The 22,805-nt window shown below is 36.1% G+C and overlaps 1 protein-coding gene across 7 annotated transcripts; it reads left to right on the forward strand.

The window, feature by feature from the left end:
* The first annotated feature begins 1,665 nt into the window (after nucleotides 1-1,665).
* LOC125475258 lies at nucleotides 1,666-21,521 on the forward strand. 7 transcript variants are annotated; one of them, XM_048579893.1, is made up of 31 exons: nucleotides 1,670-1,957; nucleotides 2,044-2,373; nucleotides 2,566-2,728; nucleotides 2,862-2,999; nucleotides 3,386-3,467; nucleotides 5,563-5,837; nucleotides 5,957-6,070; nucleotides 6,568-6,827; nucleotides 7,036-7,284; nucleotides 7,386-7,547; nucleotides 8,179-8,316; nucleotides 8,440-8,679; nucleotides 9,169-9,296; nucleotides 9,730-9,853; nucleotides 11,674-11,835; nucleotides 12,845-12,992; nucleotides 13,087-13,187; nucleotides 13,709-13,870; nucleotides 14,180-14,227; nucleotides 14,565-14,672; nucleotides 14,801-14,875; nucleotides 15,426-15,476; nucleotides 16,722-16,865; nucleotides 16,965-17,095; nucleotides 17,611-17,698; nucleotides 18,683-18,742; nucleotides 18,823-19,075; nucleotides 19,374-19,525; nucleotides 19,631-19,701; nucleotides 20,597-20,753; nucleotides 20,865-21,521. In XM_048579893.1, the coding sequence occupies exons 1-31, from the start codon at nucleotides 1,886-1,888 to the stop codon at nucleotides 21,030-21,032; spliced, it is 4,554 nt and encodes a 1,517-aa protein (XP_048435850.1). In that variant the 5' UTR covers nucleotides 1,670-1,885; the 3' UTR covers nucleotides 21,033-21,521. The 7 variants fall into 7 exon arrangements, with proteins under 7 accessions (XP_048435853.1, XP_048435856.1, XP_048435855.1 ...); XM_048579894.1 differs by having other exon boundaries at nucleotides 8,443-8,679; XM_048579895.1 differs by lacking the exons at nucleotides 1,670-1,957; nucleotides 2,044-2,373; nucleotides 2,566-2,728 and adding an exon at nucleotides 4,200-4,324 and having other exon boundaries at nucleotides 2,940-2,999.
* The last annotated feature ends 1,284 nt before the right edge of the window (nucleotides 21,522-22,805 follow it).

Raw genomic sequence — 22,805 nt, forward strand, 5'->3', positions numbered from 1 at the left:
GGCAAATTCCTCGCTCTTCATAGGAATTTTGATGACCCTAAGTGCGACCACACCTCCTTCTATGGCGCCACTTTTCAAGATCTGCAACAAGGATAGGCAACAACTACGACGGTTCCTCTCGACCCAAGTTAAAAGACCCCTCAATATAAAGGCCATGCTAGGCCTTAATATTTGAAGTAAAAAGTTCCTTAATATGAGTTATGAATTTTATGTTCTATTCCTTTTATGTATTTCATTAATTACTATATTATATATTCGATGGGCTTTAAGAAATTTGAGAAGAATTATTATCTTATGCATTTAACGGAGTTATTATTTTATCACACTAGGCCGAGTTGCGGCCGGAATTTTTTTTATTTAATCAAAATAATCAATTTATACACATTTACTTATTGATGTTTTAATATTTTGGTTATTTTATTTTAACTCTCAAGTCTCAAGAAAACTTGGTCAGTTATTGTTCAGAATTGCAAATTTGGAATTCTCAAAATGCATTCTACAATTACCATTTTTCAAAAATATTCGGATTCATTTAAAAAAAATATAATGTTAGAATAACATCATTCTAAAATGGATTGGCACGATGAAATCATCAGCTAGTATTATGTTTTTTTTTTTTGAAAGAAAAAAAAAAGGAGTTTTAATAAAAATGGCTTAGACCAACAAATATTTAACCAAAAACCATCCCAAAATATTATTTAACCAAAAGGGCTCAAAGTTTAATAAAAAATCATCCAAAACTATTGTCCATGGTCCAAACTTACAAGCCAACCTATGGAACCAAAAATAATCAAGAGGCGACACGTAGATTTTGGGCAAAAAGCACAAAATTACCCTTGAGGAGCACCGGAATTCCTATGCGCGAGCAGTGGACAAACATTCCACAATCAAGTCAAAAGTGCCCAAAATAGGTAACAAATTCAAAGTTATTTCATTCATCCTCATCCTATATTTTCCACAAGGTAATTATTTCATAACCTCCAAAATATTCATTCCAAAAATGTGTTAATTGGCTAATGAATGGATTAATTACCTAATTAATCCATTAATTGCCAAATAACTCACACATTAAACCACAAAATGCACACAAAAAGCATCTCAAAGGCCGGTCACCTTTTCTCCAAAGGGGACCAACCATGCCCTATAAATACTACTCATTTTTCTCTAAAAACCTAAGTCCACACTCTTGCAATACTCCAAAAACTCTCTAAACACTTTTATCTCTAAATTATAACTTTGACATCGGAGGTTTTTCGGGCAAAGTGATCCCTCCCATTCATCGTGGGCACATGAGGCTCTTGGCCTTGACCCTAACGTGCTAATTGTTTTGTAGGTGCAATTTTGTCCAAGAAGAAGGAGGTGGTAATTTGCATCCACACAACCCACTACAAATTTACACTTCTGTAAATACTCCTAAATGACCTCAAACTAGCACGAAACCACTATAATAACTCTCTGTCTTCCTATCAAATCGAATTCTCCCATTTCAAAAACCACCAAATCAAAGTTGAAAAAGGAAGCATTCATTGGAATAAAGCCGCCGAAACAAGTTCAATGATAGAAACTCCGTTGAAACAATAAAAATGCAGCTTACAAAAATCAGGAAATACGTTTTTTTTTTCAAACCATTGGACCCATTCGGAGGACCTAACCCGACATCCATTCGGTTTTTTGGCCCATTTCAATTCGACTCTGTCTATCTCACTCTCTCTCAGCCGCCGTCGTCTCTCTTCCTCTCAGTCACCTCTCAAGTCAAGCTGCCTAAGTTCTAACTGTAACTCCACAGCTTTCACTCTAATTCTCTCCGCCTCCCTTTCGCGGCAGTCGTCGCCATTTCACTCTTTGCATTCAGACCAGACCGAACCCAAGTGGAAGAGCTGACTCCATGGCTGATAAACTCGAAGGATTTGATACCAGAGCAGAAAATGAATACTGGGACGGAATTAAAAGAGGCTTGGTACGCACGATATCATTAGCACCTTCATCGATTATTGCTTTAAACGCATTGAATTGAAGTTTCAAATTTTGGGTTTTATTGTTCAGGTTCATAAGGAGAGTTTGGTGAGGAAGCAGTCGTTGCATATGCTCAAGACAGCACTGGGCATAAATGAGCCCGGCCAAACTCAGTCCTTCTCCGGTGGTGTTTTGGAGGCTGAAACTCATTCTCGTGGTGACGGTGGGGGTAGCGGTGGTGGCATGACAAAGAGGGAGCTTTGGGCTGATAAGGAAGCCAAGTCATTGGGTGTTGGGAAAATGTGTAGCCCGGTTGAGTCTTTTCTGAACAGCCGGCAGAAGTGGGAGGCATTTGTACTGCTGTATGAAATGCTAGAAGAGTATGGCACTCATTTGGTTGAAGCAGCTTGGAACTTCCAGGTATGTGTGTTTTAAAATTGGTTAATAACTGAATGTGTTCCTCATGCCGCTGTTATCGTTATAGTTAGGCTATATGAAATGTCAGTATTGTTATAAATTTAACTGATTATTTGCTGAACAAGTAAAGTAGACAAGTTTGGAACTTTGGCATTGATGGCGAGGTAATAATGTTAACAACATTCTGTTTCCCAGATATCCCTGTTGCTTCAATATTCTACCACACAAAGTAATGGTATGGTGGCAAGCTCTGTCAGTGGAGAAGTACTTCATCAAAACCTGATCGAAAGCCCAGGCGAAATCTTTAGTTGGTTAGCAATTTTGTGGGAACGGGGTTTTCATCACGATAATCCTCAAGGTAACAGTCACTTGAATGTCAACCATCCCATCATTTTTAATTTCATGGGAGTGTTATTTTACTCGGAATAACTTGTTCTGGTTTAATTTATACAGATTTATCATGACATAATTCCCCTCTGTGTATAATGCAGTTAGATGCTTGATCATGCAGTCATTTTTGCGCATTGATTGGAAGAATTATGGAAATCATGCAAAATCAGTGCCTAGATCTTTTGTTCTGGGTCCACTGATGGAAGGGCTAAATGACCCTGTGCACCACAAAGAATTTGGTTTGTTATCTTTTTGAATTTTATATGACATCTTAATTCAGTATGTTTGTCCGTCCCCTCGGGGACATGCTATAAAATTCAGCATGATAGTTGACCCTTTTGCATCATAATCTTACAAGGTATTACTGGTTCATTATAAATTTTATAGGTCATTCTCCTATGTCTCGATTATCATAATCATTGCAAGTATTATTTATCTTCTATATCATGATGGTGAATATGTGACTATCTCATTTTGTTTGCTTTCTTGTGTGTCCCCATCATGTATTCCTTTTAAATAAGATGACCTAATGCTTTGTCTTCATTCTGCTAATTCTATGAGCATAGATTTTATTAATCGTGTCGCAATACATTAGGTTTCCTTATTACTCTGTTGCTTCACATAGGTGTAAAAGGACTATACTCCTCAGTGACGATTGAAGGTGCAGCTAGGTTTCTACGCCAGTATACAAGTTGCCTAAATGCGAGGTATGCTATGATATGCTTGATGATTTTCCGCCAATGAATATAGTGTTAAGAGAATTACAAAAAAAAAAAAAAAAAAAAAAAAGAAAGAAAGGAGTTGTCTCATATGAAAGCTAATTATATTTCAGTTTAAGTGGTCTAGAATGTGTTCACTTGAACTCAATTTGTATGGGTATCTGTACGTGAGTCTCTTTTTCTCTTCTTTAATTGGCAGTATTAGATAGAAATTACCTTTCTATATTCTAATATTTCTTAGTTTTATGCATGTAGCATGACATGCTGGTTATCTAGACTGACTTTATTTGTTTCAAAAGATACAAATTTTATTGCATAAAACAATTAAATTACGAATGGAGTGGACAAGATGGCCACAACATGGAGAGCATAAACAAAACTTGGAATATAGAAACAGATGTGGTCTTACACTAAAACATAACCACATGGCACAACCTAATGAATAGAAGCTTTCCAATCTAATGAATGGAAAATTTTGTAGTTTGTTGAAAGTATGTAGCATGAAATGCAGGTTACTTGGACTTATGTTCAGATGTAATATATGCTTGCATAGTGCATACCCAGACAGTCACACAAATACATATAATAGCATGTCTTTTTTTTTTCTGTGGTAAAACTGTAAGGCCTCCGTAATGTGTTGTGGAACTGTGGCGGTTGGCAATATTTTGGGCGATTTGGAGGGGGAGAAATTTAAGATTTTTTATTTTTATTTTTATTCAGGGTCATATTGGGGATGATATGGAGGTGTTGTGGGAAAAAGTTCGATTGTGGTCATTGTTATGGGCTTCCATGCTTTGGGGATTTATCTGTCTTTATCATAGTGCCAGATCAGAGGCTGCTGTAAGGTAGGACTGGGGTCTGTGGTAATGAGTGTTTCAATTTGTTAAGGGCTGTAGTGGGGCTGTTTGTTTTACTGGGGGTGGGGATTTTGTAATATTACAATGAAGTTGCCTTCTTGTACGATTATTTATGTAACTTCGGTTCATCAGAAGTCAATAAGATTTTATTTTAGATAAAAATGAAAAAAGATTCATGTTGTGTGTTATATCTAGTGCCTTTTGTGTGGAAGCCCTCTGTTCTGATTTTAATTGATTTCTGCTCATATTGGTTAGGTATAGCACTATAAATTTTACATTTAAAAAAAAAAAAAATAATAGTACATGTACTGCTGATTGAATGCATTACTTTTTGTTTTGGATTGTTATGCTTTGATGCCTAGGAAGACTTGGCACACTCAGAAGGGAATAATTAGTTTAGTTAGTTGATCCCACTAAGTGGGGTCAGCTATATGGATCCTAGAACGCCACTGCGCTCAGTTTTGTGGTTTGGACATGTGAAATGAAGACCTCCAGATGCTCTGGTTAGAAAATGCGATTATGAGACAGAGGATTAGGGAAAAAGGGTTAGAGGAAGACCTAGGAAGACTTGGAAAGAGACTTTAAGAAAAGACATGGAGTACTTGGAGCTAACGGAAGACTTGGCGCAAAAACCAAAAGCAATGGCGTTCTATGATTCAAACAGCTGACCCCACTTAGTGGGATAAGGCTTTGTTGTTGTTGTTATGCTTCGATGCATATGTTGTAACTGTTCCTGCCTTTTGTTAGGTGTTGCACTCTTTTTTATATTAGGTCATATTTTATTTTTCTTTGAAGTGGATTAATCTTGGCACTCAGAAAGGAATAATTAGTTTAGTTAGTTGGAACACAGATCCCTTTTAAATATTTAATATTTATGTTCTCTCTATTGTTAGATATCTATCCTGCGCTGCCTTTATTTGTCAGTTTTGGATGACTTCCTTATTCTGCAGCTACTAGATTGTACACTCAGTTCTATTTTTTCTTGTTCTCTCGTATACTATCTATCTACTTGGTTTTCACCCTTCATTAGGTTTTTTTATTATCAAAGTTACATTGCATATTATTGCTAGGGATGGAAAGTACTTGTGTCATTGATAAGTTATCATTAATTATGGTTACAATTTACAGGGCAGTTTTCATGTTCAACTCACCGGCTATTTTTTTAACAGACTTATTGAGCTTGATGAGGTTGATATCTGTTTCTGTTTTCCTACTTATTGTGACAGGACGTGCATTGCATTTCTGATCAATCTAGCACGCACTGCTAAGGTGCAATCATTTGGTCGAGTTGGATTAATGTGTCTTGCTGAATGCATTTCTTCAGCTGCTTGTCAAGTTTGTACAGATGATAATGAAAGTGAAGGACAGTGGCTTGAAGATGTGATTCCTGGCATGATCCAAACGGAAAGTGCTCCCAATGACAAAGTTGTTCTACTTGATGCACTGAGATTTCTTATCGAGAGCAGCAAACAACATTTCAATCCTAATTATCGCCTTCGAGGTCTCTAATCACTAATCCGGTTAGATCATAATATTTTGTCTCTTACAATTGAATACTTGTGTTGCTAGTGTTATATGTTAAAAGGCCAGAGCATAACTGATCAGTCTTCATATCTCCAGTTTGTGAGAAAATCCTGGAGTCCGCTACCTCAGTGGTGTGTGCATGTGATCTCCCTCTTGACATACTTATGCACTTCATTTCAACATTTCCTTGGGAATTTACCGACTTTGGTGGTATGTTTTATCCTTGTCATTTTTTATTCAGCTTAATTTCCTTTGGATCTCTGAAATAGTAAAGGGAGTTCTCCATTGTATGCCACATGTGTCAGGCACGTACTTGTTCACATGTGTACTGAGTACATGTCTTTATTTTCATTTATTATACAAGACATAAATAAATGTTCCCTGCTGGACTCTCTGGCAATGTACACCATGTACTCAAGTACATGTCTTACCTTTACTATTTTAATTCTAGAGGCTTGGCAAGATTATGTTGTACTCATTATTGATATAGTGAAAGTTTGTTGTTGCTGCCCTGCGGATGTGGGCACATAGCCGAACCACTAAAATTCTTGGTGTTATTTATCTTGATTATCTTGATTATGTGTTTTTCGTTTCCTGAGTTTGTCTTGTATTTCCTATTCTTAAATGCTACATTCACAATGTTTTGCTCTGTTTTTCTCTCTCTCTCTCTCTCTCTCTCTCTCTCTCTCCCTCTCTCTCAATTCTAGGTTGCTTAAGAGTGAAATTACAAGAATGGCTTATGGGGTGTGGTAAGAAGAATTGTTATGGCAACTGCTGCAGTACTGAGACGAAGCTTCTGAAGGGTCTCCATGAATTCCCCAGTAGGTTTACAGTTCATTATTCAGTTGATAGGTCCATCACTTTTGATGATGAAGACTTGGAATCCTGGGAATTTGAAGCAAAGCGTTGGGCACGAGTGCTTTTTCTTACATGCCAGGAGGAATATCATTTGATACCTACACTGATGGTGAACCTTTTCTCCTTTTTTTTTGGTCTTCAAATTTAATTTCTGCTTCTGTCCCTTTATATTTTTCCAGTTTTGGTTAGTACATGACTATGTTCTGTCTGAGAAATCAAATCTTTTTGGGGCCTGTTTCTTACATATTTTTCTGTGGAACTACTTATATGATTTTCCTACTAGGAGGTGTTGACTTTGCTTTTTCTGGTTTATTCAGTTTATTCAAACTCATGCTCTTGGTCTCTGCCAAGAAAACAACAATTTGGATCAAATTCCTGTGAAGTTTCTCATTGTAATTTTGAGCTTGGTGCGGGAGCTTCAGATGATGCAAGACAGAGTCGCTGAATATAGATCTACAGTTAGAACCAAATCAGAATCTCGTGCGCTTGAATTAATGGATCAATTTGGTCAGCCAGATGCTCTTAACTTATACCAGAAGTTTACCAATGTTTTTATTCTTATAATGGTATGGGGAACAAATTGGACTAAGCTTGTAAACTTCTTCCTTTATAATGTGGTTCCCCTTCGAGTTGTTATTGATGGCTCTTCTATTTGTCTGGCTTGCAGAAGGAGTTGGTGTCTTTAGCAAACTTGTCCTGTTCTATTTTCTCACATGCCAATACCACTAAGATGGCAGATGCCAGCCTTCCTGGTTCAGTGAAAGGAAAACTTGGAGGCCCTAGTCAACGCCGTTTATCATCCTCTACCACCACCGCTGTGTTGCAAGCGGTATGATTATGTGTCCTCTAGTTACCTTTTGATTGCTTGAAATTTGAAACACCATCTGCAAACACATTGGGTGTATACTATCTTTTTGTTTTATATACCTAATTACTGTTTTACTTCATGCAAATTTCGGTTGGCAGATATCTGTGTTAATATGACTACTTAATAGCCTAAGAGTAATCCTTTTACTTTCCCTTAGCATTTTCATTTTGGTACTGCAACCTTTAAATGTTTACAGTTGAGCTTAGTCAACAATGTTTTGTTGTTCATGCACCTTCCGGTGGCTCTCCTTATAGAATGTTTCATTTTTGTTTATTCCATTGTCTATGTTTTTATTTGTTGTGATTGTGATTTACATCAATGCTGGGAACTTGATATTTTAGATTGTTATTTAAGAATTTTTTTTACTTCGGTAGCAGCTGTTTTTGGATTCAATCTAGTGGATTTGTTTTTTAGTGTTTGCCCTTTTTACTGTGGTACTTACATGATTAAGACATTCACGTAGGGTTTTATGTGCATTTTCATTTTCAATATCTTTTAGCAACCATTGATTATTTCCTTTTAGTAATGGTAGTGCTTTTACAGAATCTTAGTGTTGATATTTTTTTTTTCTGTCTTCTGTTGGTAAAAACAGATCATTTCCATGAAGGCTCTTGCAACTATCTCATCATGGTGTGCACAATTTATAGCTGATGCATCACTTGATCTTGCTTTTAATTTTATGTGGGAATTCTACTGGAAAACTGTTTCATCTCCAGTTACTGATTCAGAGGTAATTTACATGTTAATTGTATCTTTTCAAAGTAATTGCAGATTTCTGTTGTAATGAAGACTTACTTATAAAGATTTTAGCTTTTCATGAGCTAATTTAGTCTCTTGTCTGTGTGCTCCAAAGCAGACTGGGGCGGAAATAAGTCTTGCAGCATATGAAGCATTAGCTCCTGCTCTCACAGCACTAGTGTCTATGTTTTCTCCTAAATCGTTGGATCTTGTCAAGAACAATGGCAATCTGTTTTTGTCAGATGGAAAACCTCTGTTAGATTCCTTGGTTCTTTCTTTTCTTCAGAACATAAATAATCTCCTAGCAATTGGAGTATTTGTACGGACTCGACGTGCAGTTTTAATGAATTGGAAGGTGAGGAATCTTAATGTCTTGGCTACATGTATTTAAATAGAGAATTTTTTTTTTGTTACATCTTGAAGATTGGAATTTCATAAATGAAGTCTCTCTGCTATATACTACTAACACGTCAGCTATTATTCTCTCTCCTTAATATTCTATGGCATTTTTGTACTGGTGCTTGTCATTTTTACAAAGCTTAGGGCTTGTTTGGGAAGTACTTTTAAATGGCTAAAAGAGCTTTTGGAGAAATGTTTTTGGAACCAATCCTTAGTAAAAATGCAAGTTAAACCTGGAAAAGCACTTGAAATACTTCCTACAAGAAGCACAACTGTTTCTTCTAGCAGGAAGCACTTCAAGTGCTTTTGGAACCCAAAAACATTTTCTTTAAAAGCGCTTTCAGTCATTTAAAAGCACTTCCCAAACGATCCCTTAATTTCTTCTTAATTTCTTATGGTATTGATGGATCTTTCTATATTAACTAGTTTCCTGTTACTGGTGCAGTGGATTTGCCTAGAATCTCTACTGTCAATTCCTTGCTATGCTTTAAAAAAAGGGCTTCATTTAGAGGACAATATTTTTTTGCTCTCAGGTGATACTCTCAGATTGATTTTTACTGATCTTCTTGAGAGGTAAGAAATAAGAAGCCTACTGGTACCACCACTTTTGTTGTTTTGTTCTGCTCTCATTAGAGATCTAACTTTTGTTGGGTTTTCGTTTTGGGGTTGGGGAAGAAGGCTGTTATCCAGCATTATTATTTTCCCAGATTCAGCAATTTTTGCTCATTTCATTTTTTTTTTATTTAATAATTTTTAGTTCATGTTTTACTTTTACTTGGTTAACTACATATAGGTTTCCTAGATCTTACTCTTTTTTTACAGATTTATGCAATGAGGCAATCTTTTTCTCAAGATCTCTTTTCTTGGCTTCTCTGAATAGCTGCGACATATACTTTAGATTCTCTTTTCCCATTGCCTGATGCCTAAGTGCATGACAACAGCTTTTGCCGACGGAGATGTTAGTTTTCCTTTTTGACTCACCAACTTTCTTCCACTAAATGTGCAGCCTAGAGAATGCTGGAGAAAATTCTGTTCTACCAATGCTCAGATCAGTCCGATTAGTTTTGGGCCTATTGTCCGAGGGAAAGTCTGGTTCACTTATCTATTCATGTGATGGGGTGGATGCCCAGGTTCATTCCGAAACTCCAATAAGTGTGGCTGTGTGGATGCTTTGTGTCTATGGACAACTTAGTTATATTGCACTGGTTAACTACCATTTAATTATAAATAAATTTTCAGTCCCATTCTGAACCATTTCCCCTCTATGGAAATCTTGGATTTGGGGCCAATCCTTCTATGTTGTCTGTAAAACTGTTCTTGGCTATTGGTTTTGCACTCTTCAGAATGTTCACTTACATGGTTCTTGTGAGAGCTCATTAACTTATCTGGGATTTTTTGATGGGGAAAAGAACTTTCTGTGAATTTTGCATATTTTTTTTGGCTTTCAAATGGTTTTGGAGTACTGCTTTCTGGACTCAGAAAATTACCCCTTTCAAATGGTATAATTGCATATATAAGCATTTCAGTTAATGTCCTTTTTAACAACAGTGGTTTAGATTATTGGAGGTTCGTGGGTGGGGGACCAGCCACTGGCCATGCTTTTTCGAAGGCTATTTAGATTATTCAGGTTTCAGAATATGGTTTCCAAATTTGTATCTTTGCCTTTTATCCGCGAAGTTGGGGTTTTGGGTTTAGAAATAATTTGAATGACAAAGAGATAAATGAACTATCAGCTCCATTTGCACTTCTAGAAGGAGTTGTGTGTTAAAATGGGAGGGGATAGGAGGCATTGGAAGTTGGAACATCAGGAGATTTCTCTTGCAAATCTTAATTCATTTTGATGGATTCTTCGGATCATCCAGCCTTTATTCTAGCCAAGGTGATTGGGGGTTGCAAAAGTCCCAACAAAGGTGAAGATTCTGGGTTGGTTTGTGGCTAATAAGCGGGCCAATATGTAGGATCTACTCAAGAAAATGAAAGAAGGGATCTGCTCAGGAGATTTCTCTTACCCAGTTGTCTTTCTCCTATTTGGTGTATCATGTGTAAAATAAAAGAAGGGTGCCACTCAGTGCTTGGTGAAAGTATTGCTGGGTTTGGCAGAGGATAGAAGGCTAAAGTGTTGTGGGGATGCTGTTGGATGGCTATTTTGTGGGTGATTTGGATAGATTGGTATAGGGGGATTTTTGACAAAAATAAGGGGGTGGGGGTAGAAGGGCTGTGGGAAAGGGTGAGGTTTTGGTCTTCACTTTGGCCTTCTGTTTTGTCAGAATTCAGGGATTTCCTTGTTAGTCTATTCTGCTACATTGGAAGGTAGCTATGGGATGATTTGACTGTTAAAGTTTTGTTTGTGGCTGTTATAAGTCTTTAATTTATTTGCAGTATCTGTTGTTTGGTGGATATCTTGTTTACTATCTGTACTATTGTGTTTTTAAAGTATTCTCCTCTTTGACACATGCTATAGTGGGGGAGGGAGGATTCGAACCTAGGACCTTGGATGCAGGGGTAAAGGCTGTTAACAATTTGGGCCCCAAGCCCCTTCCAATAGAATTGTTCTCCTTAAACATACAGAAACTTTGGTGGAGCTCATATGTACTCTATACGCCATGGTTAAGGAAATTCTGGATGAGAATAGGGGCAACAAAGATCAACTTTTAACTGGTTAATTTAGTTCTATTAACCTGAGAAGAAGTTAAGCTTTCAAAAGCCCACATCATAAGCTAACCTGGTATGAAGCTGATATGTTGTTTCCATTGGTGTTAAATGGTAGAACAACTCCCCAGATAATGAGGATTGTTACATTGTTTTCCTGTGTTCTTGCTTTCATTTTTGTTGATATACCCATTTTATTTTAATGCATAAGTCGCCTCTGTCAAAATTGATGTCTTAAGTATTCGTAGATAAATTTTCAAGTAAAATAGCTAAACCTTCATTTTACTTTTGCTTTATTCAGATGATGTGGCAGTTGGTTCAGTCTTCTTGGATTTTGCATGTCAGTTGTAACAAGAGGAAGGTTGCACCTATTGCTGCACTTTTGTCTTCTGTTCTGCATTCATCCCTATTTAGTGATGAGAGCATGCATATGAATGACAATGCACCTGGGCCTCTGAAGTGGGTGTGTAGTCTCTCTCTCTCTCTCTCTCTCTCTCTCTCTCTCTCTCTATATATATATATATATATATGTATACATGTCCAGTCCTGTTTTATTGAGGGATCTTTCAAATAACCTTATTTGAGGGACACTTGTGGGGCCCACTCAATCACTTTTTCCAACGATCCTAACTATTTAAATTTAATTTCTCATTCATAGGTTATCCTTGCAAAAAGTTAGAAATATTCAAAACCATTAAACATCCAAATGTAGTGAAGAAAATAGATGAATACGGTGATTCAATGAAATACTAAAATGACCACCATTTATTCAAACCATTAAATGATTTCCGATTTGGGTTATTTTAGGTAGAGATGATCTTTATGGGAAGACCTAAAAGATAATCTAAATGTAGTGAAGAAAATAGACGAATACAGTGATTCAATGAAACACTAAAATGATCACCATTTAATCAAACAAGTAAATGATTTCCGATTTAGGTTATTTTAGGTAGAGATGATCTTTACAGGAAGACCTAAAAGATAATCTAGTGAGCTTAGTTGAGGTATCCCTCAATAAGCTTATTTGAGTGGCACCCTTGTACTGTCCACACCAAATTGTATTTCATTGATCTAAACCGTGTAGTTTTTAGGTCTTCCCTCAAAGATCATATCTATGGAAAAAATCACACAAATTGGAAACCATATGACCATTGGATTAATTGGTGGTCATATTAATGTTTCTTGGATCCACCATGTTTGCGTATTCTTCACTTCAACTGGATTCAGATTTGTCTAGAATTTTGCAACGATGTTTGAATTAAGATATAGACGGGTTGGATCGTTGGAAAAAATAACGAAGTGAGCCTCACAAGGTTATTTCAGGGACCCCTCAATAGAAGGATGTTCTATGTACAATTTGTTCACATGTGTATGCACACTTGTGAATTTCTGTTGAATACTGATGTACAAGTATAAGGTTGTTGATCATGTTTTTTTTTTTTTTTTTTTTTTTTCCTTTTGTTTTGTGACAGTTTGTTGAGAAAATTCTGGAGGAAGGCACAAAAAGTCCCCGCACAATTCGTCTTGCTGCATTACACTTAACGGGCCTCTTTCTATCATATCCTAGGATTATAAAGTACTATGTGAAGGAGTTGAAGCTGCTGTCACTACATGGTTCTGGTGGGTTAGACAACTTATATGATTGAGCTGTGTTGATTTTTAAGCAGTTCCTTCTCATAGAATATAATTTTAACCTGAATGTTTACTGTCCCAGTTGCATTCGATGAGGACTTTGAAGGTGAATTAGCTGATAATCATGATACAAGGACTGAAGTTTCTTTATTGGCGAAAGGCCCTGATCCTGAGCTTACCAAAGTAGGCTACATTAGTAATTGAATTACTGTTGATAATGTTGTTGAAAATATGTACTTTACAGCTGCCTTGTGGCACCTTCAAATAATTTACCCTTGACAATGGCATAGTCCCGACTCCCTTTGATATGCATACTTTAGAGTTTCCTTGGGCACCTTCAACATGGATCCTTTGGTATCGAATAATTTAGTTTGTTCATATGACTAGGAAACTTCTATATGTATCGGTTTTCCATTTAGAAGCAACTTGCTTGCCTTAGGTCATTTATTTTTATTATGTTTTTCTCGAATTTGGTCAAGTCAAATACCTGGACCTTTAAAACATATACAAGTATAATAAGTCTCTGCAGGGAATTGTTTCTTTTCTTTTTCTTTTGTTTTTATATTTGTTTTGGTTCACCTAGATAGCATCTTTTTTCTGGTTACAACTTGAACAGAATTGTAGGCATGTTTAATCTCTCCAGGTTACTTCTTAAGTACTTTTGAAGTTTATAATCTAAATATTCTTTTGGAATCTCTTATCAGGAATTTATCAACACAGAATTGTATGCACGTGCCTCTGTTGCTGTTCTGTTTTACAAGCTAGCAGACTTGTCCGATATGGTGGGATCACCAAATGAAAATGAAGATTGCCATGCAGCTTTGGAATCTGGAAAAATATTTTTGCTTGAGCTTCTAGATTCTGCGGTATTTATTTTGTTAATTTGTTTTCCGAGTCTTCTAATTTATAGCTTTCCCATGTTTCTTGATGTGCTTCCCCATATGCTCTTAGGCATTATTTACTTGGTAACTAATTAGATATCATAAGCCCATTTGAAATTTCTATTGTGTTATAACATACAATAGGTAATCCTATTATGTGCAAATCTCCAAAAATGGTAATTCCTTGCAATGCATTCTCCATAAATTGCTCTGGTTCATATTACTTTTGTCTATAGAATGCTACAAATTGTGAACATGGTGTGTTGATGTCCATTACATCATTTGCCAATGTAGGTAAACGACAAGGATCTTTCGAAAGAGCTGTATAAGAAATACAGTGCAGTGAGTCTCCTTTCCCTCTAAATTTTTTAGAATAGGGACCTCAGTTTTTTCAGTGCTCATACTGTAACCATGATAATTTTTAAGTTAAAAACAAAATTACAATGGAAATTCCTGTCAATGACTAGTGAAAGATGTTATTAAGAAAATAAAATGCAAGTTAACACTGTACTTTTTTACAATAATATGACATGTTAACAAGCTTGAATTGATAATAAAACGTGTTAACACTGTACTTTTTCAATAAGCAGATAGGTTGTGGATAATTAGATGGTAGGTGGGGATTACAACCTCTCTGTTTGTTTATGTTTGTTTCTTTTATTTTTGTTGATCTTAACAGATCCACAGGCGTAAGGTACGTGCGTGGCAAATGATATGTATTTTGTCACGTTTCATATGTCAAGATATAGTTTCTGAAGTTTCACGTTGCCTGCACATATGCCTTTATGTAAGTAAGCAATGCCTCATAACAATTGGTCTCGTTCCTCTGCAGATATCCCTCTGCAAGTAATTGTTTGGGAGATATAATGTTACTCATCTGTTAGTTTAATTAATTACTTGTAAAATTAATTGCAGATGAACAATTTACCTGCAGTTCGTCAATACTTGGAAACATTCGCAATTAATATGTACTTGAAGTTCCCATCATTGGTAAGGCTTTCTTTTGCATTTCATAATAGTTGTGGAGAGAGTGAGGGGAGCATGCGGGTGTAATTTGATTAGTTATGGCATTTAAGGATATTTATTTCCTCATTCAATGAGAGTGGACATGTTTTGCACGGTACTTGTTTTTAGAGGAGGTAGCTAAACTGTAACATTCCCACTCGCTCTACTTTTAAGTGTATATGTGGGAACAAGTAGGCTTGTGCATGTGATTTGTCTAATTATAATATAACTTTCATTTAATTGACATGTAACTAAAACTGAACTTTACAAACTTTGATTAAGAAAATCTGCTTATTTTGTTCGGCTCGGGTAGTAAATTGAGTTTGAGTGATAATTACAAAGTAGATATTTTGGACAGTAGCTCTATGTTTGTGTAGTTTGGATCAAAGACCTAAGTGAAGGATGAGATCTTTCGTTCCTGTTTGGATTCTTAATTTTTGTCTTCGATGAATTTTTAAACTACCTTTTGGCTATCCTCACTTTTAAAAACTGAGATCGACACTTATAAATTCCTACATTATTGGTGGACTTGCAGGTTGGGGAGCAACTAGTCCCTGTATTAAGAGATTATGAGATGAGGCCTCAGGTATAATATTATTTTGGAGTCACTATGAGTTTATGGCCTTACTGCTCGGTTTCTGACTATTGCAGTTCTCTCGTATTCTTATTGGTTGAAAAGGGTTATTTAGTACATCTTGGAATCTTTAGATTTTAGGAGCAGGAGATATTAGAAGGGAACACTGTTGCTCAGAACCACACTTCTAAATGGTACCTACTGAAGAGCTTCTGGGGATTGCAGTTGTCTATTGACAACGTTATGTTCCATGTAGATGCAATTTAGAACCCTCTTTCATGCAAATCCAAGTTGATGAAATTTACAGTCACTTTTATGAATATTTGTTGTAAGCATGGACACAAGACACCTAAGCTGTTAATATTGGTGAACTTTTCTTGAGACTGAAATTATAACCTGTATCCCTGATTTTTCAAAAGAACTTAACCCATTTAATTCACTTGCTGAATTAGGGCTTTCCTGATCAGTTTCATTTAACCTTTGCTGCTAATGTGTTTCTAATCGCATGCTATTGCCACAATACGAAGAGGTGCATATAGCTTATGCCACAATGCCAATAGGTCATGTGCTCCTCAACAGTGGGGTGACTCTGATACTGAAAATCATTGGTTTATTGAAGATCCACAAACTTATTTTTTCCCAACGACCGATCCACAGACTGAATGTTGAAAAATAAAGTGAATAGAAAATTGTACTCCAAATTGATGAGCCTATTGAATGGTTACATGATATGAGTGTGTCAGTTGGACCTGTGCAGTTCTTTCTCGGTTGTCTTCATTTTACTTCCCATGTTTCAGCGCAAGGGCCAGCAAATATGATGAAAATTCTAGAAATAATGCCAAATCAACAAATCTCCATGGACTAAGTGACTGTAAAGCATTTAACAGTGTAACTAGAACTTTTGATGTAATGGTGCTGTTCCATGCTGTGTTGTGGGTACAACTTAGTCGTACTAATTTTAGAAACATCTTATCTTCGATAAGAAACCTTATTTGTTTCTTCATTGGTTAGTCATTTTCTTCAGAATTGCATCTTAGAATGGTATGAGATATAAGGTTCATTGGTTGATGTCAGAGGAATTGGTTAACCATTCCAATTGATTGTTGTAAGTGCACGCATCCATTACTTACTAAGGAGATTTAAGTTCCCTTTAATTCCTCTTATTTGTGTATACATTGGTACAATTAGTCGAGGTTAATATGCTTTGATGTATAGTAGACATTAATTCTTCTACTAATTACTAAACATTAAATGCAGGCACTCTCTTCATATGTATTTATAGCAGCCAATGTCATCCTCCATGCATCTCAAGCTGTTCAAGACAAGCATTTGAATGAATTACTTCCTCCTATATTTCCACTACTAACATCCCATCACCACAGTTTGCGCGGTTTCGCCCAGGTTGGCTATTTCAAAGTTGGTGAATAATTAGTTAATTAATTATATTCTAATTTTTTTTGTAATGCTTATTCATTTCTTGTGTGTTGATTCGGTTTGCAGTTATTGGTTTATCAAGTTCTCTGCAAATTGTTTACTCCATTGGACTCTAGGGCCCCTGGAACTATGACTTTAGAGAAGAGGTGTTTTGAGGATTTGAAATCCTACCTGGCAAAGAACTCTGATTGTGTGCGGTATGATATCCCAATGTGGTTTTCCTCCCTAAACTGTACTGTCACGTACATTTTTTATTAATTCTTTGCCCAAAAACTGTTATTACCAGTTATCTATTCCTAAAAGTTTTTAGGGTTAAGTTTGTGCTTTATTGGTTAAGATCTACATTTTCATTACTTAACCTGGTGAGGATGGCTGTTATGTGCCTGGGTGTACATATACGAGAATAGAATAAGTTAACCAAAATGGTAAATTAAATAAATAAAAATAAATGGCTATTAATCAAGTTGATTAAGTAGGATGATCAAATCAGATTTATATCCAACATATATGGATTTCTAGCAGACCATATACTTGGAATGAGTTTGTTCACTGGTAGATTAGTCAATCAATTTACATGCGAAACATATGTACAAATGTATGTATTTTGGCTTGCAATCAAGTTTAGCATAATGAAGGCGCTTTTGGTTCATGCCTCATATACGTATGAATTTAATGAGATCTGAGATATCAGTTTGATTTGTTTACATTTCAGCCTACGAGCATCAATGGGAGGATTTCTTGATGCCTACAGTCCCAGTAGCTCTGTCACTCCTGCTGGGATTTTCATCAACCGGGTTGAGGTGGGACTTTTGATGGGCTACAGTTAGGTTACAATATCTTTCGCATTAAGTATTTTTTTAGCACTGTAGTTCTTACCTTCTTTAAAGTTGTACATTTCTATCTTTTCCTCTTGTTAATATGTTGTTGAAAAGGTAACAGTAAAATATTCTAGAAAGTGAAAGATGGATTTCAAGCATAATCAAAATATGAGACAATTGAAAGAATATAAAAAGCAAGAATAATACACATATCTTATTTCCACACACACACACACACACACACACATATATATAATATATATAAAGTTTGTTGAGAATATCATGTGAGAATATCGCGTTTAAGAATGGGAAAAATAAAACAAACTCCGGAAATTGAAAAACAAATAACCAAGATAAATAACACCAAGAATTTACGTGGTTCGGCAATATGTGCCTACGTCTTCGGGACAACAACAATCTTTCACCTTATCAATAATGAGTACAACCAATAATCTTGCCAAATCTCTAGAACTAGGACTTGACAAAAAACCCGAAAGAACAAGAACAAGAAATACACTTATCTCTTTTCTTTTCTCTCGCACACACTTTACAATATTCTCTCACTCTAATCCCTTGAGTGGTATACAATTTATTGTTTTGCTCCCTCCAATTCAAAACTAGTACAATAGCCCCTTTATATAGACATAATAAAGGTCTTCTTCAATAAGGATTATTAATCCTAATTGGAATCTAGTTATAAATCCTACTCCAATTGAGAAACTAACTCCAATTGGGAAAACAATTTAATCCTTTAAGACTATAATTCCTTATAGACTTAGGACAACTTATCATGGGCTGGAAAAACCTAACAAAGTTGTGTATCACTTTAACATGCAAAGACAACTGAAGCCATTTGCTCCCTGTTACTGCCAGTTGTGTACAATCTTTGTGCTTGATAGTCAGGATTACCTCTGCGTTTGGTAAATCAGGGATATCTGAATCAAGTTTTCTTTTGTTGTATTAAAGGCACTCGAGTTTGAATGTGTACCAGTGTCACTTACGGAGCAAGTGCTCAACTTTTTAAATGTAAGTACATATATATATATATATTTTTTTTCTACTGGCTATTTCTTCTATGATCGGCTTCTCAGATTCTAGCATTGTAGGATGTCAGGGAAGATCTTCGGAGTTCAATGGCAAAAGATGCTGCGGCTATTAAGAATGAAAGCTTAAGATCTGATGAAGATCAAAATTGCACAGCAATACCATCTAATGCAAATGAAGGAAACTCACATACCCAGCAGCCCAAAGATATTTCACTGGATTTTCAAAAAAAGATTACCCTCTCTAAACATGAGAAGCATGACATAGCCGTAAATTCCTTCTTTGGCAACCAAGACACTTACAAACCACTTGAAGGTATCTAAAAACTTCGTTGAATAGCTTCTTAGGTGTTAAATTTCTTGTAAATAGTCAAACTTTTAAAGGAAAATGCCTACTTATTTCCATGTTTCTCCCAACTCACATTGCACATGATATAACCACATCAGATCATTGTGTTAAGCAAGGGACATTGTTATAGTGCTCAATTTGAAGATACCTAGTAGGTTGAGAAAACAAGAGTTCGGAAAACTGTTGGCTTCCATAGCAGATTCCATTTTAAAAGCAGGCTTGTAACAGACATGAAATTAATGTAATCTGATTTGAAATAAAACAGAAATGGAGAAGGAAGATAAGCTTCTTGCTCAGGTGCTGCAGTCTAGAAGTCAGGCAATGGAAAGAGAGAGAGCAAGCAGACAACAACTCATTCTTGTGGCATCTCTTCTTGATCGCATACCTAACCTTGCTGGCCTGGCACGGACTTGTGAGGTATGTGATGGGGATTATAACGGGCATTTTATCCACTCTTGTGATCTCATTTTATGCATGAAGAGTATTTTAGCTGAGTTTCTGTTGCTTCATTTTTCTTACCAGGTGTTTAAGGTGTCGGGTTTGGCTGTTGCAGATGCAAACGTAGTACATGACAAACAGTTCCAGCTCATCAGGTTTGTTACTAATTCGGCACTATCCATTTGTTACTTAGATTACATGCGTCTCTAAGTCCTTACTTAATCCTAGTGCTTTGTTTTGTGTTTGTTTGCTGAATATTGGAAATATAGTATAGCTTTTTAAAAGTAAAATAGGTTGATAAACTCAGGGTTTTATAACACCTGAGCATACCAAATTTAGGGATGCAGAGCCTGGTCCTTCATCAGTAACCCCCACATAAATAAAATCAAACAAAAATTCCAAAATGGTGTTAATCTTTCATTAAAAAGACCTTCTAGCCTCTAGGTTTCCAATATGTGGTACATTTGTGCCCCACACTAGTGACACACTGCACGTCACATCACCATTGTGACTTCGCAAAAGAATTTCCAGTCACTTTGGTGGTCCACTTGTTGCACAACATAGGGATTTCTGGTGAGCAATAAACTGCTTATTTCTTGGAACATTGGTTTATATTTGAGTAAGAATTGTTGTTGACCAATCTTGAGATGTTGTCCAATGATCGAAACCGTCTATTTTTTTAAGAATTATCCACTGTACATTTACATAATATAAACATAGAAGACTTGTGAAGGATATATGATTATCGGCAACAAATTGAAGGTTATAAGGTCCAAGTATCAACAATATCTATAGTAAAAACGATGTAACCTCCTTTTAAGAGAATGTAGTAACTGCCCTAGAGAAATTATTTAAATATGTCTTTATTGCCAATTAGGTTTTGTATGTCCATATTTTGTTGCAAGACAAACTGATCTGCCTCTCGTATACTACAAGGCTATTCATTTTAATGATGGCATATTTCGGCTTATTATTTGTCTATTATATTTTGTGTTCTGAGGTGGATTTTTCAAATGTTCTCTTAGTAAATTAGTTACTGTTTTTCCCCAGTGTGACTGCAGAAAAGTGGGTTCCTATCATTGAAGTCCCAGTGGACAGTTTGAAGGTCTTCCTTGAGAGAAAGAAACGAGAAGGCTTTTCAATTTTGGGACTAGAGCAAACTGCAAATAGTGTACCGCTTGACCAGTATAGCTTTCCTAAAAAGACGGTGCGTTACTATGTGAACCCAGTCTTAATCTTAATCTAGCAAGTGATCGGATTGGGGAAAGTCCAGTTGACATTGTAGCTTTACTCAATTTTCATCCAATCGATTGTATAGGTACTGGTCCTTGGGCGTGAAAAGGAAGGTATACCAGTGGATATCATTCATATTCTGGATGCTTGCATTGAGATTCCACAGTTGGGAGTTGTTAGATCTTTAAATGTTCATGTCAGCGGTGCCATTGCGCTGTGGGAATATACTCGACAGCAGAGATCATCCCAGTAGGCATCTCACTTGCTCTGTTGGCTTGGCTATATACGAGAAACGTTCTCAACCCAAGACACGGGCAGTTCTGAACAGCCAATTTTGCAACATGGAACTCAGAGGCTGTTGTACCATTAACTGAAATATGCTAGATGTAATCTTCAAACATCACTTTTCACTTTGATTAAGATGTGTGCCTGCCTTCCCAGTTTTCTAGCTCTTGGGAATCGAAAATTCCTAACGAGCACCAATAGAACCTTTCTTACCTTTAAAACTTGAAAATATTTCATGAGCTATTAATATATTATCCTGAATTGAACGCCCCGGTGCAGAGGCACCTTGGTTGCTCGAGATACACAAGTCCAGTAAAGGCTTTAGCCTTTTGATTATAATTTTTGTAATAATTTTGTGGCTAACGTTGCAAAGACTTATCGGTTTGTAGTGGTTTACGACTTCTGGAGTTTCCACTTTAGTTATTAATGTAATATTTGTATGGTTAATTAGTCTTAAGCTTAAGCCATTCTGGAAGAAATCTTTTACCATTGGTATGATTGAGTCCTTGATTAGATCCCAGCATTCATGGTAGAATCCAGCGCACAGTGCATCAGGACCTGGGGCCTTTAACGCGCACCTATCCCTTTGATCGAGGTAGATTCTCTGCCCTCCCACTTTCCATGCTCTTCTGTTTTGTGTGATTACGGTTAAGTCACGTTAACATTTTATATTATTTTTTTATCTAGATAATAAGACAAAAATGAATAGTAATATAAAATGTTGATGTGGTTTAACCGTGATCACACAAACAAGAGGGTACGAGAGGGCACTGGAAGTGGGAGGGCAGAGAATCTGCCTCCCCCACTTTGACATCTTCCCAAATTCAGCGTTCGAAAAAACGTAGTATTTCTATCTCCTAATTGAAGTCAGTTAACTTCGGCTTTCTGAGCCCACATGATTTCTTCTTGCTTGAGTATTGTATGCATAGTTTTAGTGAGATTGTTCTCAAGTTCCAAATCTCTATTTGTTGCAATACTCCCATCCTTCATAATTTTATCTTGAATTTCAGTTAACTCCCGCATAATACCATTTTTTCTCTTCTTTAGATTCCAAAAGTGTTATGGTTCCATTTTTTGACCAGGAAGTAAAGGTTCCAGCGCAAGCCCTAAATCTATCCAAAGGGGAGAGACAATCCACACTCTTCCAAGCTTCCTTCACAAAATCCTTAAACTTAGGGTGCAACAACCACATTGCTTCAAATGTAAATGGTCCAAAACAGCCAAGAGTTCCCTGGTTGTTAAATCTTTCATTAGTAGTTAGTTTAATCTTTTTCATATCTAAATAAGAGTTTGAATATCTTCGACACACGTAATTATCATTGTTAATAATTCACAATTCAAAATTCAAATTAGGGAATAGAAGAATGCATAGTTAAGAATTTTAATTAATTATAGGTTAATGGAGGGTAAAATTGACAAAGAAATTTAAAATGATTTTTATTGAAGTTGTTGCATGTTGAATGAGTTGTTAACCCATAGTCCTTTTAGAACCCTTCAAATAAGGATAAAGCTAGAAATATCAAAATTTTAAATCAAATTTGCAAACCAAATAATGTGTAACCAATAGAAAATAAGCATGTTAATCAACACTTAAGTAATATTCAATTATCAACCACCACATCATTTTGATTTACAAATTTGGTTTCCTTAACATTACCCTTAAAATAATATCATAAGGAAACCAAATTTCTAAACCAAATGATGTGGATGTTGATGATTGGATTATTACTTAAATGTTGAT

The sequence above is a fragment of a genome, unplaced genomic scaffold, assembly GCF_019419815.1.
Source record: "Pyrus x bretschneideri cultivar Hongxiangsu unplaced genomic scaffold, Pyrus_bretschneideri_v1 Contig14, whole genome shotgun sequence".
Taxonomy (NCBI): Eukaryota; Viridiplantae; Streptophyta; class Magnoliopsida; order Rosales; family Rosaceae; genus Pyrus; species Pyrus x bretschneideri.